The 14,069-nt window shown below is 41.5% G+C and overlaps 1 protein-coding gene across 5 annotated transcripts in view; it reads left to right on the forward strand.

Moving 5' to 3' along the window:
* The window catches only part of rims2a (regulating synaptic membrane exocytosis 2a), a 132,809-nt gene that overhangs the window by 97,327 nt on the left and 21,413 nt on the right, over nucleotides 1–14,069 (forward strand). For 2 of the 5 annotated variants that reach the window (XM_041044049.1, XM_041044050.1), the window contains 3 exons: nucleotides 4,535–4,567; nucleotides 6,859–6,959; nucleotides 8,916–9,082. In XM_041044049.1, coding sequence (XP_040899983.1) covers nucleotides 4,535–4,567; nucleotides 6,859–6,959; nucleotides 8,916–9,082 — 301 coding nt within the window. Of the gene's footprint in view, nucleotides 1–4,534; nucleotides 4,568–6,858; nucleotides 6,970–8,915; nucleotides 9,083–9,656; nucleotides 9,897–14,069 lie in introns of those variants that run through there. The other 3 variants (XM_041044048.1, XM_041044047.1, XM_041044052.1) reach the window with 3 other exon arrangements.

Raw genomic sequence — 14,069 nt, forward strand, 5'->3', positions numbered from 1 at the left:
GAGTAGTGTGATGGTGTGACTTTGCTGTGTTGGTTTTCTCGGTCATCACAAGTTCTTCATGCGTGACACTCACTAGTGCTTAGCTGCTCTGAATGATTCTGCCTTCTGTTTTGCCGTAGTACATTTAAATATTCAATTTCTTCAAACTTCCCTTTGTCCACATTTCATCTGTTATATACACTGAGTTTGGTTCATTCCTACTGAGTTAATTTGGCGTGAACAAATTAGGGAGTTGTTCTGTATGGAGCTAAAACTGATGTTAATACATGCTGTGGGTGCTGTTGCTGTGATCTCTGCTGGTCTTTCCCTCTCTGGCTCCAGTGTGGCCTCAAAGTTCGACTTAAACAGAAATGAATTCTTCTCCTCTCTTACCCTCTCTTTTGTATAAGTAATCACCTTTTGATAACAGTGTAAAATGTAAACAACAAATAATAATTCCTCAGTATTTCCTGGATTCTGTGCATTTTACTTTGCTGTTGAAGACCTGCAGAGTATAAAGTCTTGATTTTTTTTTTTAAACCTCAGAGACTGTTACCCCTGTTGGCCAGCAGATGGCACAAAGTTCATAATCTTTGATGAGGAGCTGTCTATGATTTCAGTGCTGAAGTGGGCAAAGGGCTCTTTTTTTCTTTCTTACCAAGCTTTACTATTCCTTTCTATTTTCACTGCACAATATATACACAGTGGTTTTAATGTGTAAATTGTGTATTAAAAAGTAAATAAATACATTTCAGAGAAAAATCTGGGGAAGGGATTTTGAGCAGGAATTTACAAACAGCTCACTTGATAATTCAAGGCCCTTGAAACTCATGTAGTGTCCAAACCAGTGAGCGTTTGTGTGTGTATGTGTATGTGTATGTGTATGTGTGTGTATGTTCATGCGTGCATCTCGCTGTAGAGGTGACATGGGAGGACCAGCAGCGAGGGCTGAATGGCTCTTTGTCTGATGGAGGGACACAGCCACACCCCTCCCTCACTGACACAGGTTAGTTGTTTCTGGGTGTGGATTTCTGACACTTTCAAAGTATAAACAATAAACAGCCCATTCAATGTACTGTATATTCCCAAAATGATCACAACAAGCAACCAGAAAAGGGTGTTCCACTACGTGAGTGTGCAGTTAGTCTGTCAGTGTGTTTTGGGGTGATAAGGTTTAGTCTGGTAATGGTGTAATGTGTAAGTTCATATAAAGATATACAACTTCTTTTAAAACATGACACTGGACAATCAACAACAACACATACTTCCAAAAGTCTAAGTTGTCAATGTGTGTGAAGAATACTGTATGTTATGGCTTAGTGGTAAAACTGTACCTATGAAGTCTCAAATTCAGTGAGCCTGTATCCAGCATCTACATTGTTCTTGCTCTGCCTGCTCATATATAAGTCTGTCCACTGAAGTATGTCACTGTTGAGAAACATAATATGTAACAGGGATCACATACTGTAAACAAAAGTAGTTTACCAGTAAATCTGCACTGCTATACCTACCTATGGGCATATTCCTACCAAGAGTTAAAGGTCAAGACAATGGAGACAAATCTAAATAGAGTTTAGACTTTCTTAAGAGTGAAATCCTTCACGTGAACAGTGTTTACGTTAAAACCACAGAAGATATTGGGTTGTTTGTTGTTCATACACTCAAACAGACGTTCTCATGGTTAAAATCAGAGCAATATTCCACCAAGGTGTTGTTTCCTTGATGGGTTTTTCTGCGCTGTTCTCCATAGTTTGTGTGTACTCTTATCAGATGGATTAGAACCTCACCACAGGGAGACCTGGACAATTGTACAGTAGAACCTGGATGTTAGAAAAGCATAAGGATAGCTTTCTTGATATATTTTGAATGGGCTAGCAGAATAATCTGATACACATGATTGCCCAGGTCAGCCTCTGGATGGCGCCCTTCTGTTCTTTTCTGTCTCTTCCTCCTTGATGTGGTTTTGCAGTGAAGCCTGGAGCTGCTGTCTCTATGGACACTGGCCTTTGATAATTTGTCATAAAAGCTCTCCTGATCTAGGTTAATATAGTTTGTATATACATACACACATGCATACATACACACAGATTAATCATTTTATTAGCATATTTACTGTTTTAGCTTGGCCACAGCCTCTTACTCGTATTTATTTTGTCAGTGTGAGACAGTGACACTAAAAGCTTTGACTTGTCAACATCTCACTAATTGGTTGATTCAGAACTGCGTGTAATGTACAGTCTGGTGTTGTGGGTTAACGAGCCCCAGTGACTGAGATTCAGGCTGTAATGAACCCTCAGCAGGCTCAGGCCTGGCCGTCAATCAGTCTCTCACACTTTCTCAGTCCCTTGTTCATTTTATTTTTCAGCCTCTCTCTTTCTCTCTCTCTTTAAACACCTCTGCTCTCTATCACTCCCTTTGTTTTTACCTTCAGAGCTCCCCACCTTCTCTTCTTCTTCCTCCCTTGTGTCTCTGTGTCGATTTCTCTCTGTCTCTGCAGTTTTTTTCTACCTTTATTTATCCTGGAAAGACTGAAAGCAATTATCTTATCCAGCTTGGCCACATTTATGTTACTCTCACTCTGAGAGCTGCCTCAATGTCGGTCAATGGCTCCTCAACGGTGATTGTGTAAGAAGGGGGCGAGTTTTAATCACACTCCCCTCTAGTGCCTATTGTTCACTGTTTTCTCACGTCATTCATTTACACTGTTTCACAACAAACACACACACACACTCCAGAACAAACAACACAGAATACAGAAGCCAGTTTTATTAAATATGGCTGATGCCTTGTGTGCGTTGACCATTCACATATGACACATTTAAGTTGTGTAGTTACTTGGAGAAAGCATCTTTCTGCTGATTTTTGGTGCACGATTTATTTAACAGTGTTCACATAAAGATGTTTTTTTAAAAGTACAAGTGCACATATCAAAAGTGCACATATCAACAACTCTTTGTTTTTTCTTTTGGTTTTGTGTAAGTGTTGCTGCAAGATGAATATTATATAGAAGTAAAAACTAAACTAATCTAAAGTTTATACAGTGGTGCACATAAACACATAAAATACCTGCCAGGAGACTGCTCTGGTGTTTCATTCTCTCCCATCTCTGTTTTAATATATCACTCCCTTATCCTGATGACCTACATGATGCAGCTGAAGTAAAGGGGGGAAAAAAATCACTTGCTCTCTTGATTATCATTTGACTCCCTAATGAGATGATGTTAGCTGCCACAAAGAGATGAAAGCTGGTGAGGCCGATGTCTCACATTGTCTTTTTATTCATGTGACACTTCATTATTCACCCTAATGGAGTACTAATTGAGCTAAATGCAAATTCTGTGTAAGGGGCTATGAAAATGAAGTCTGATGGAGTGGGCTTCTTTGCTCTCCTGACTGTCAACGTTGGTTTTGGGCTTTAGATTCAGACTCCAGGACGGAGATTAGACAGGCAGAATCGCTCTGAGCGGGTCACGGGCTGTGGGTCCATGGGTGGCCGCTTTACACAGGAACAAAACACGCACACAAGTGTCTTGATTGCTGAAATTAAAGCACAGTTTATCTTTTGGAGAGAAAGAGACAGGGAACAAAATCCTCCTCAGAATATTCCAGTGTCTCAGCAGGCTGAGCGGAAAGAAGGGAGGACATGAATAATATGAAGGGAAAGAAAATATGTAATCGGAAGCAACAGAGATGCCGGAAAGCAGGCGGTCGATCTTGTTGTTGTGTAACCTCCTTTCAGAACGATGTTGTAGCTGACGCCTGTGTGTGTTTGTGTTTGTGTGTGTGCATCTGAATTTGTGCCCTTGCACTCTACTCAGGTTTCTTAATTTTCACGTATCTTGCTGATACTCTGAGGTAGCCGGCTCTCTCTTTTGTGTGCTCGCTGCTCTGTGCTTTCAGTTTGTGTTGTTTTGTTTTGTTTTCTTTTTTTTTTCCTTTCTTTCATGTTATTTTTCCAGGCTGTCTCCCCACAGTTGCCCCATGCAGACTCAAGTGACATCCACTTCTCCTCTTACCCTCCTCTCCTCTCCCCCTCTCCCCTCCTATCCTCGGAGGTCTCGAGTTTCTATCTGGTTTGGTACATTAACATCTCTTTACTGTTTCAGCTCTTTTTCCTTTAAAGCACAGAACCTCACCTTCCCAACCTTCCCCCCTTTCTAATTTCTAATAACTTAACTCTTAACCTCAGCCTCCCCCAGCCTCGCACCCTCTTGCTCTACTTTGACTTCTCACTGTGCCCATGGTGGAGTTTGTGTGTTCTTGGTGTACTCTATGATTTTGTTTGTGTGTTCTGTGCCTGTTGTTTTGTCATTGTCGTGTCGTATTGTTGTCGTGTTGTGTCCCCCCCACCCCCTCCCAACCCCCCGACCCTCCATCCTCTTCCCCTTCACTCTGACCCTCCAAACCTGGCATACACGGTGATCACGGTGATGGCGTCGCCCTCCCTCCGTCCTCCCTCTCCTCCTCCGTCTCCCCCCCTCACCCTTCGTGCATCCTCTCACATCCATCTTCCTCTCCTCTGTCTGTGTCTGTCCATTCTGTGATGTGATCCCAGAAGACACGGACTCACCAAGTTGGACGAACTCAGGTCTGTCCCTTCTTCTTCTTCTTCTTCCCCTTCTTCCTTTTCTGACTCTGCTTCCTCTTCTTCTTTTATTCACTCTGTATGTCTTCCTGGCTTGCCCTCCCCCACCCACCTCCCCACATCTCTTTCGTCTTTTCTTTTCCGGTTTCGCTCGCCTTCATTCTCTTGTGCCGTTTGCGCTCTTAATTGTTCTGCGGACGATGCTTCCGGCTTTTTTTTTTTTTTTTAATTTGGCTCTCCTTTATCCTTTACTTTGCTGCGGACAGACTGTGTGGGCTTACAGTTCATAGGAACATGGTCATGGTCATGCCAGTGTTGTTTCTTTCGCACCAGGTCTTGACATACAACGCTGTGTTATTTTCTACCTAGAAAAAAAAATTGCTGTCGTTTGCATGACAGCAGAATTCTCCTTATTTGGATTACCCACATTTTCAACATTTCCCTACACTGAGTTCATGGCCTATTTAAGTATAATTTAATTGACAAAATGCGTCAAAGTGGTTTTGAGTGTCCCCCTCACATTAGGAGACAGTTCAGTCAAAAAGAAATATATACGCATGAATAAGTTTTGACTATCTGGTTCTACTTCAGCTCATTTGCTTTCAAGTGAAACAATGACTATGAGGTATGAGGTTGAAGAGCTGAAATTCAGGGCATGCAGTTAGTACATACATAGTCTCACAAATGTGGAACACTTGTTTGAGTCGTGTTGCCGCCGTTGTGAGGCTGCCAGGCAGTCAGCAGGGAAAAAAATGGCTGTATAATGTGTTACAGTAATCTTATGATATGTTGTCCAATCCCTCTCTGTTCCCTAAACCTGGGGAGCTATGTCTAAATAAACCCAGCAGTTCCTACACTATTCATCTGATGTGGCTGTTAAGACCCTCAAATCAGTGTTCGCGTATGTAAAGTTGCAACTTTGACCTCATAACCATCGTTTCATTTCGAATTCAGTGAGCTGAAAGACGCAGCACAACAAACTGTGTCCTAATACTTTCTGACTGCACTGTGACTTAAAAAGCAGCATAACTGCATCAGCTGATCAACAAAGTTCAGTGTTTTTAGTTGAACAGATGTTGCGAAACAAAAGCTGATACGGTGTGGCATAACAAGCAGTTCACTGAATGCTTCTTACATAAAAATTACAGCAGTATGCGTAGGCTGTGAGATGTTACCTAAGCAGAGCAGGTAAACAATTAACCAAGACAAGCAGAGAATGAACTCCACTGTAACAAGGAAAAAAAAATCGCTTTGCCTCACCTATTCAGTCATTCATTTGCTCCCAGCTTGTATTGCTTCTCCTGTGTGTGTATGTGAAGCTGTAGGCATACTGTATGTGTGCATGGCACTTCTACCTGTGCATTCACCTTCACTTTGTCACTGGCATCATATGACACAAAAGCAGAGACAGAGAGCAAGTGGAGAGAACGGAGATACAGCTCCAGCAGGAAGTATGTGTTATGAGGCATCATTTTGGTGTTTTAGTTTAGTTACATGCGACGTGAATAGCTCTAGCAGCAGTGGCATAATTACCTCCACAGAGCAAGGTTAAGCTTGTGTATTGATTACGGTGTGATGCTTATATAGTGCAAATTGTGCTTGCAACAGTGCGAAACAAAGCATAGTGCTCAGTCTGAATTTGGGAGAAGATGAGACGGGAACAAACAGGAAGATGTGATGATTTTACAAATCACTGAAATGAGAAATCAAAAATAAAGTGGATTCTGCTGAGCTGAGAGGGATGTGTTGGCCAATTAGTCCGATTCAGTCCGTTCAGGAATTGCATTTGTTGTCAGAGGGTTGGTATTTATCTAGAATCGTATGAAAAATGTGCCCCGATGTAGGACACGGTATTGGTATTGTTGGAGGTAGTACATGTTGTTTATTGTAGTAAGTTTGGCTTAGAATCCAAAGTTCCTTTTCTTTTGTTGTAGGGATAAATAAATTATGTTATATAAATATTCATCACTGAACTAAAAAGCAACAGAGTGGTCAGAAATCTTGTTTCAAATTTTTATTTGGCCTGGGATTGGGACAGTTGGTTACAAATGAAGCAGTTTAACGTGTTATGCAGCTTCCCTTTACCAGTCAGCATTTTTTTGTTTGTGTTCGTGTTTTTGTTTCTCTGTTGATACAGCCGACCATTCAGCTTTTTCCCATTAGATCTGTCCTCGTCATAGCTCATGGCTCATAGCTCAGCAGAAGCTTGTCTCTCACCATAACAGTATGTCCTCCCATCAGGCCTTCCGCACAGCATCAGCCACCATCTGATAGTCTCCCGTCTCTGTGCTCAGGTATGGACATGGAGGAGAGGACCAGGCAGATGAAACTGAAGATGAATAAGTACAAGCAGGGAGCTGGCTCTGACTCCAGACTGGAGCAGGACTACCACAAGGTAAAAACATGTCCAGATATGCTTGATGTACGCTTCGATACTCCAAAAGAAACAACATGTACCTACAGTATACTGTTTGCATGGCTGCACTGTCCATTGGCCATATGGCACATTTTGAAAGCAGTGAAGCATGTACACATGCACATATTAACATCATGCGGCGCATGTGCGCTGATGTTTGCACAGTGTACATATACGCACAAACATAGTCACACAAACTCAGGAAAGCTGATGAACACTCATCTCAGTTCAGGTTAGAAAACACTGAGTTATGTTCAGTCGTTTTTTTTACAGGGTCAGTTCACCCAGATTTCTCCACTTTCTCCTAGTTGTATTGATTCATGCAGATAGTTTTGCTGACATTTGAAAACAGAGTGGCAACATGTTACTCAGGATAGTTCACACACCAAACTTCTGACACTTTTTGCTGCATTTTGTTTTTTTTCCACTGAAGGTGAAAATAAGGATAATCATGTTCACAGCAAGATCTGTGGATTATCTTGAGTTTCATTCACTTTACATTGTGAGGGCGTTTCAGTGGCATATATCTCAGAGGCTTAGCACGTGCTCGTCTAGATACAACTGCAGCGAGAAAATGTGTCTTCTCGTTGTCATTTGGGTGAACTGAGCCTTTAAGCCTCTTGCTGTAAATTCAAGGCATGTGACAGTGAGTGTGTGCAGAGTCAAGTGTTTACTACTCTGTTCTGGAGAGGTGCTGAGCGTGTTTAGAGAGCCTGGCCTGAGTCTGGTGTCTCATTGCAGTCTGGGCCAAGATGTACAAGACGAAGGCTCTCTGTCCAGCTTTCCTTTTAAGTCAGTGTTATGAAAACTATTGCATTAGGAGCACCCAATGTGTTTCCTTGCAGTCTATAAAAAGCAGATTAGACTGCGAGTTGTCCTTGTCTGTTGAACTTTATCCTCTCTAGAAGCACCATTGACAAAACAATGCTCTCACTATTATTAAACAGGACTTCTGAGCGCCTGCTCTTAAACCGCAGTGTAATACAGAGCAGTTAGTGTAACACTCACTTCAGGTTCTCTTACAGTAAACAGTCCAACAAAAAACCACACACACAGGATATCATGTACACATCCAGTTCCACAGATTTTCTTGAACTAGGTACATGCCAAGTTTGGCATTCCAGTTGAGCTTCCAGGGAAACCTCAGTGTAAAAACAGTTTAGAAAAAAATCAGAGTAAAAGCCAAATAAATGTCACAGTATTTTACATCATGTGATATCATCTGCTTTCCCGTGGTGGAGGGACACAGATCCAAGACAGGGTAAAAGTCCCGAATTCAAACTTTACTAAAATAAAAACATATATAAGTACTTTATATATTGTATAAGTATTAACAGCAAAATTCGGTAGTTTTGCTACTGTACATCATACATCCATTATATTATATATTACGTTATACTGTATATAATTTTAGGAAGGGCTGAATTACAAACCAGGCAAAGGGGAGCACTGCTTCAGGACCCACAGCTCCAAAGGAACCACGTTGACTGTTTGTCATTTTATTGATGTAATTTGATTAATTGCACTTTAATTTAAGAATTTGTACCATTAAAGTAAATTATCAACCTATTGATGACACCCTGAAGCCCCTGGGCCCAGAAAACTTGAGAATATAATTAAAGAGGGGGGCAACAGGGGCCCAACAACAAGCATTTGCTAGTGACGACTTAACAGTTTAATTTCAGAGCCAGAGTCAGGCATATCAAAACGTTCTGATCAGCTTCACTAATCACAGTCAGTTGATGTATGTTAAGGGCGACTGAACTGTGAGTTGCGTAAGCGCAGAACATATCCCGATCAGGAATAGTTCTCCTTAAAAAGCTAAAGGCGTGCAAGCACGAGTGTCTCCTTTTTCACAAATGCAGTGTGAATAACCACTGGACTTTTGAAAGTAGCTGTGATCTTTGTGTTGTTTATATTTTGTCCTCTCTGCAGCGCTCAGGCAGAGATCCACGGGGCTCCGATAACCTGTCGGCCAAGTCATCGGACAGTGATGTAAGCGACGTGTCCGCTGTGTCGAGAACTAGTAGTGCCTCTCGGTTCAGCAGCACGAGCTACATGTCTGTCCAGTCAGAGAGGCCTCAAGGAAACCGCAAGATCCGGTAAGGCTGATGTCCACACCGGTGAAGTGGGGGGGGGGGCTGTGGACTTTGTCTCGCTCTTTAAACTTCATTAAGCTGTTATCAGGAATGGACGAATCCTCCTCAGCCGTGAACTTTTCTTTGCATATGTGTTGCCACGTCCAGACGATTTCAGCTTTGAAATTGTTTGCTCTTGGTTAAACTGAAAGAGGAAAATGTTCCCTCTCGCTCTGATGAGTTCAGGTTTGGCTCCGTTTTAGAAAAATCTGGAACCAAATGGTTGAACTCCACTCTTTCAGACTGTGGGGGAAGTTTGTCCATATCTGGCAACAGAACACTGAAACAAGAAACACATTTCATATCTTTGGCTGTTGTCTCATACCAAAGCAACAAAAACAAATTCATTTGCATGGCGCCTTGCTGTAAGTCTGCCTTTCTGTTGTCTGTTATTTTCAATCAGTCGTCTTTTGAACTTGGCTGCACTGTGTCTCTGTGTTTGTCTTTCTTTCTCTTGTTGTTGACATTATTCATGCTTTGTTTGGCTTTCTTTCTGCTTTGCATGTGCTGCTCTCTTTGCTTCTGTCTCCGTCTTCAGCCAGTTGCGATCAAGGAGCCAGTCTCGGGAGGGTGATGAGCAGTTAGGAGAGGTGCGAGAGGAGGAGGAGGCTGGTGGGGGAGGAGGAGAGGGAGGGAGACGGGCTAGTAAAGAGGGGAGATTGCAGGGAGGGAGGAAGGAAGCAGGTGGGAAGGTAGACACAGACAAAGAGCTTCAGGAGGATTTGGTGGAGAAAGAAGAGGACTTGCACCAGAGGAGTATCTCAGAGACTGACCTCAGGTAACATGTGTGTGGAAGCCTCTAACTGTAGACTCCTACTAACAATAATACAGACCTGTAGCTCCCAGTGGCCAGCTGACTTTTGCACGTTTAATTGACGATGTGCAAAGCAGAGTGCGGTGACTATCCTTCACCCTTTAACCTTGGTAATAACACAGCTTCGGTCCCCTTAACCCTTACCACTGCTTAAGTAGAATAGCTTTACTATTTTTTAAGTGTAGTGAGCTGACAACACTTTGCTAACGTGCAGTAGCAGATAAGATGGACATGGAAACAACACAGAAAGCACTTGAAGAGTAACTTAACACCCCCTGAAAATCTCATCTTTGCTGACCTCCAGTGGTTTCACTTCGTACCTTCCTGCAGTGACGGACACGTGTACTCCAGCAACACGTGACATCACTTTTGGGTGTGGTTTACACGTTGAACAGAAACTTCCAGACTCTCTAACCAAAGAGGATTGAAAAGCACTACTTTTCAGCCTGGTGTTAAGTTCCTCTTTAAGATTAAATTGCAGTTCACACAAATACACACACAAAAATGATTTTTTTATTTAGCCATGCAGACAGGTTCAGTTTTATTTGCCAAGATTTTGAGATTTCTTCTGCCGGAACTGCCGGTACAAAAAAAAAAACAAAACTCAGTGTGCATGTACAGTAAATGTGCATGTAGAGGTGGGAGTGGGTGTTAGGTGGGTATTTATAAGTGGGACAACAAGATCAGGAAATGTGACACCAGTTGTAAGAGTGTTAACCTGATATCAGCCTGTGATGTAGAAAGGAATATGGAATTGCTTCCTTTATTCATCCCACGATGGAAGACATGAAGTGTAATTTTTCATCCTTCTTGGTAGATGGTGGAGGACATACGACTGATTCACCTTCATTCATTCCATTATGTATGTATGCAGAAATCTCAGAGACGGAGATCACAAAACCTGAGTGAATAAAATCAAACCTGCTAATCTGCATGGTGAAATACCACTAGGTGTAAATTCCTTCAAATATTCCTACAGTAGTAATAGTGGGGCATGACACTGTAATCAACTCCACTCACTCAGAGAATACTTTGCATTGCAAAACTCAAACCTGTAGAGTTTGCTGACAGATTACAGTGAGTTTATATATTTCTCTTTGGCACTTTAAGGCACACTACAGTAACAATGCTTCAGTTTCTCCAATGATCATTGGGTTGCCAAGCATCTGACGAATATAAGAAGAGTACGACTTAGCTCAGGGATTTGATTAGGTCTTCATATTTCACCTCGTAGCATGAAAACATATTTTTATATTCCAGTGTAATAAATCACACATACCTGACTGAATGCATGTATGAAAATCTTTACTTTTTAAGTTCATGCATGCAGAACACTTCTGTTCCAACATGTTAAGACTATATTTAACATGACACCGTTTCATTGTGGCCACAAGAGAGTATAGTTTCATTTCTATGTAGCAGCAGATAGAAAAAGTATGTCAAGCAAATTTAAGAACAAATTGATTTGGAATCCCACAGCAGGATAAAAGCTTAGCTTACACTCCTAGTAAGATGTGTTCTCTATCAAATCACATTCACAGCAGGATCCAAGTCAGTACTTCTTACCAACATTAGTGCTGCTCAGTGTCTCCTTGGACTTAGGAGAAAACACATTAAGATAAAAGCTATACCCTCTTATGTGCGATTAATACTGCACCAGTGTGTACAGTCTGATTAACCAATTGTATCCCACGTGTGTGGTAGGCTCGAATGCACATGGTCGAAATGTGAGCAGATACACTTAAATGTTTACAGATGTAGTACCTACAGACTACAGATTACAGAACAGTTTTAGATGCAGAGACAGTGCACAGGTGTCCATTGGTTTGCTCTGAGGCTGCAGTCTGTGTTGCTTTACTGTTTGTCTGTGCTGCTCACTGCTGGGATGTTGCATCAGTGTTTTGTCTGTCAGTCTGTGTTCTTCACATGCTTTCTGAGTCCTACCAGTGTCACTCTGCACCTGCAACTTGTCAACCCAAACCTCCCACTTCCCTCCAGCTGTATGGTGTAAACATGCCAAGAACATTTCACTCTCTCTCTCTAACACCACAGCCCTCATACGTACACTGTAAACAAGCAGTTAATTCACTTTCAGTAAAGTCACTGGAAACGAAAACACAATTAATGTGATTACAAAGCCCGAGAGCATGTATTCTTATGGTGCATTTCAATTCAGCTACAAAATTCCAGTTTCAATCCATCCATCCATCTTGACTGAAAGTGAGCTGGACAATGCTGCTAACAACACCTGTCTGTGTGATCAACCCTGATTCCTTCATGACAGCTACAGTATAAATCAATAATATACCTCATTTTAACCACATGTGAGTCATCCTGCTTTTCTGGGACAACAACACATGAGAAGAGACATAGTAGATAACAAGAAACCTTCTGTGGCCTTTTACTCAGGTTCATTAAGGGTGTTCATGTTGTGAGTGCTGCAGGTGCAAACAGTGCACAGTCAATAAACAGGCAATCTGCTACTTTTATAAAATGATGGTAGAATAGTACATAAAATATCTCCAAATCAAATGCCAAATGTCAAAAGAGTCAAATTTTCCACAATAACCCTATTTTTTAGTCAAGGGTATTTAAGTAGTAAAAATAGCTGCTAAGCAGAAGTAAATATAAAAATTTGGATATTACAGTGGTTTACATCATCCAATCAAAACTCAGGATGTGAATTATTAAGCAAATTATTGAGCACCTATCTCTGCTTTGTTTGTGTGTGATGCGGGACATTACAGCATGCATTGTTTAGGCCACACAGAACAAGATGTTTCCAGCATGAGGGAAATGTAGTGTGCTGTCACCACGCAGGACGTTAGAGGTAAAAAACAGCTAGCCAGCTCCAAGATGCTCAGAGATGTTCCTACTCTGCTGCTACATCAATTTAATAAAAAATAAGGAAAGTGCATTTAATGAATTGACTAATTTTCTTTGGTGATGGAACCACTGTTACAAGAAATACAGTGAAATAACTGTAATTACAATCTTGAAGCTTGTCATGTTAATTCTACATTAATTAAGTAATATATGTTCAGACCTGTTTCAACCTCAAGTTTTCACAGTATCCATAAGCTTTAAATATTTCCTAGTGAAAACAACTTTTCAAGTGGAAACTACCACTTTAATATAAATTACAGTATTTTCAACATAAGACACAGGCCTGTGCTTCTTGTTTGCTCCTTCGTTTTGTTGCCAGTGCTAAGAAGTTCATTAGTTATGTACAGGCTCTAAACTGCAAAAAGCAGGGAGTTGATGAACACATAATTTCAGAATATCTCACTGACCTTTGTGCCGCTGCTCAGGGACATGCTCTTATTTTGCAAAGCAACGCAGACTTTAAAATAAGTGCCATATGTGTGGCACAGATCTCAGTTCCATATCAGTCATGTGATCCCTAATTGAAAAGAAAGTCACAAGCTAAGCTAAACTGTTCTCCTTGTTCTGTTCTGTAAGCCCAGTGATGACGCTCACATCAGCCTGTTCAATGAACCTAAACAATTAAACTCAACCTCACTATGAGAGTCTCCAGATCGATATTGTAAATACTGAAAAGAATCAATCATATGTCTAGACATCATTGGAGGAGTCTGCAAATCACTGTGTAATGGATAAGATGCTACCTGCTTCAAGTGATCAAGAGTTTAATCACCACTCTGCTTATCTATGTATATGAGCAGCGAAGCAGAGTGATTCGGCAGAAATATCGCTGCTAGCTACATTTGCTTATGACTCATCTCCCATGTATTGAGGTCACAGTGTAAATATACATTTGCTACACATTAAACAGGCCTGTTCAGATTGTCTTGGCGTACGAACATCATGGCTGCCATGTGTGTTTTTAGACCATGGGCACTTCCACTGCAACAAACGCGCTCTAAAGCTCATGTTGTGTCCAGTGGTCTCCAGGATGTAAGGAACTTTCCATCAGCACTTTTAAATCCCACATCACCTCTTCTCCTCCATGTCTCTCTCTTTCATCCAATATTGTTGCCGGGGCAACGGCTCATTCATGTGAGGGAGGGTAAAGACTGGTGTTTTGACGAACAGGGACTGATCATTACTAAAAGGAAGGAAGGGATGTTTACTTTAACCTCCGGTCCGCCCGCCCCATTCAACACCAGCTCGTCC

This window comes from Toxotes jaculatrix, chromosome 8, assembly GCF_017976425.1.
Source record: "Toxotes jaculatrix isolate fToxJac2 chromosome 8, fToxJac2.pri, whole genome shotgun sequence".
NCBI lineage: Eukaryota > Metazoa > Chordata > Actinopteri > Toxotidae > Toxotes > Toxotes jaculatrix.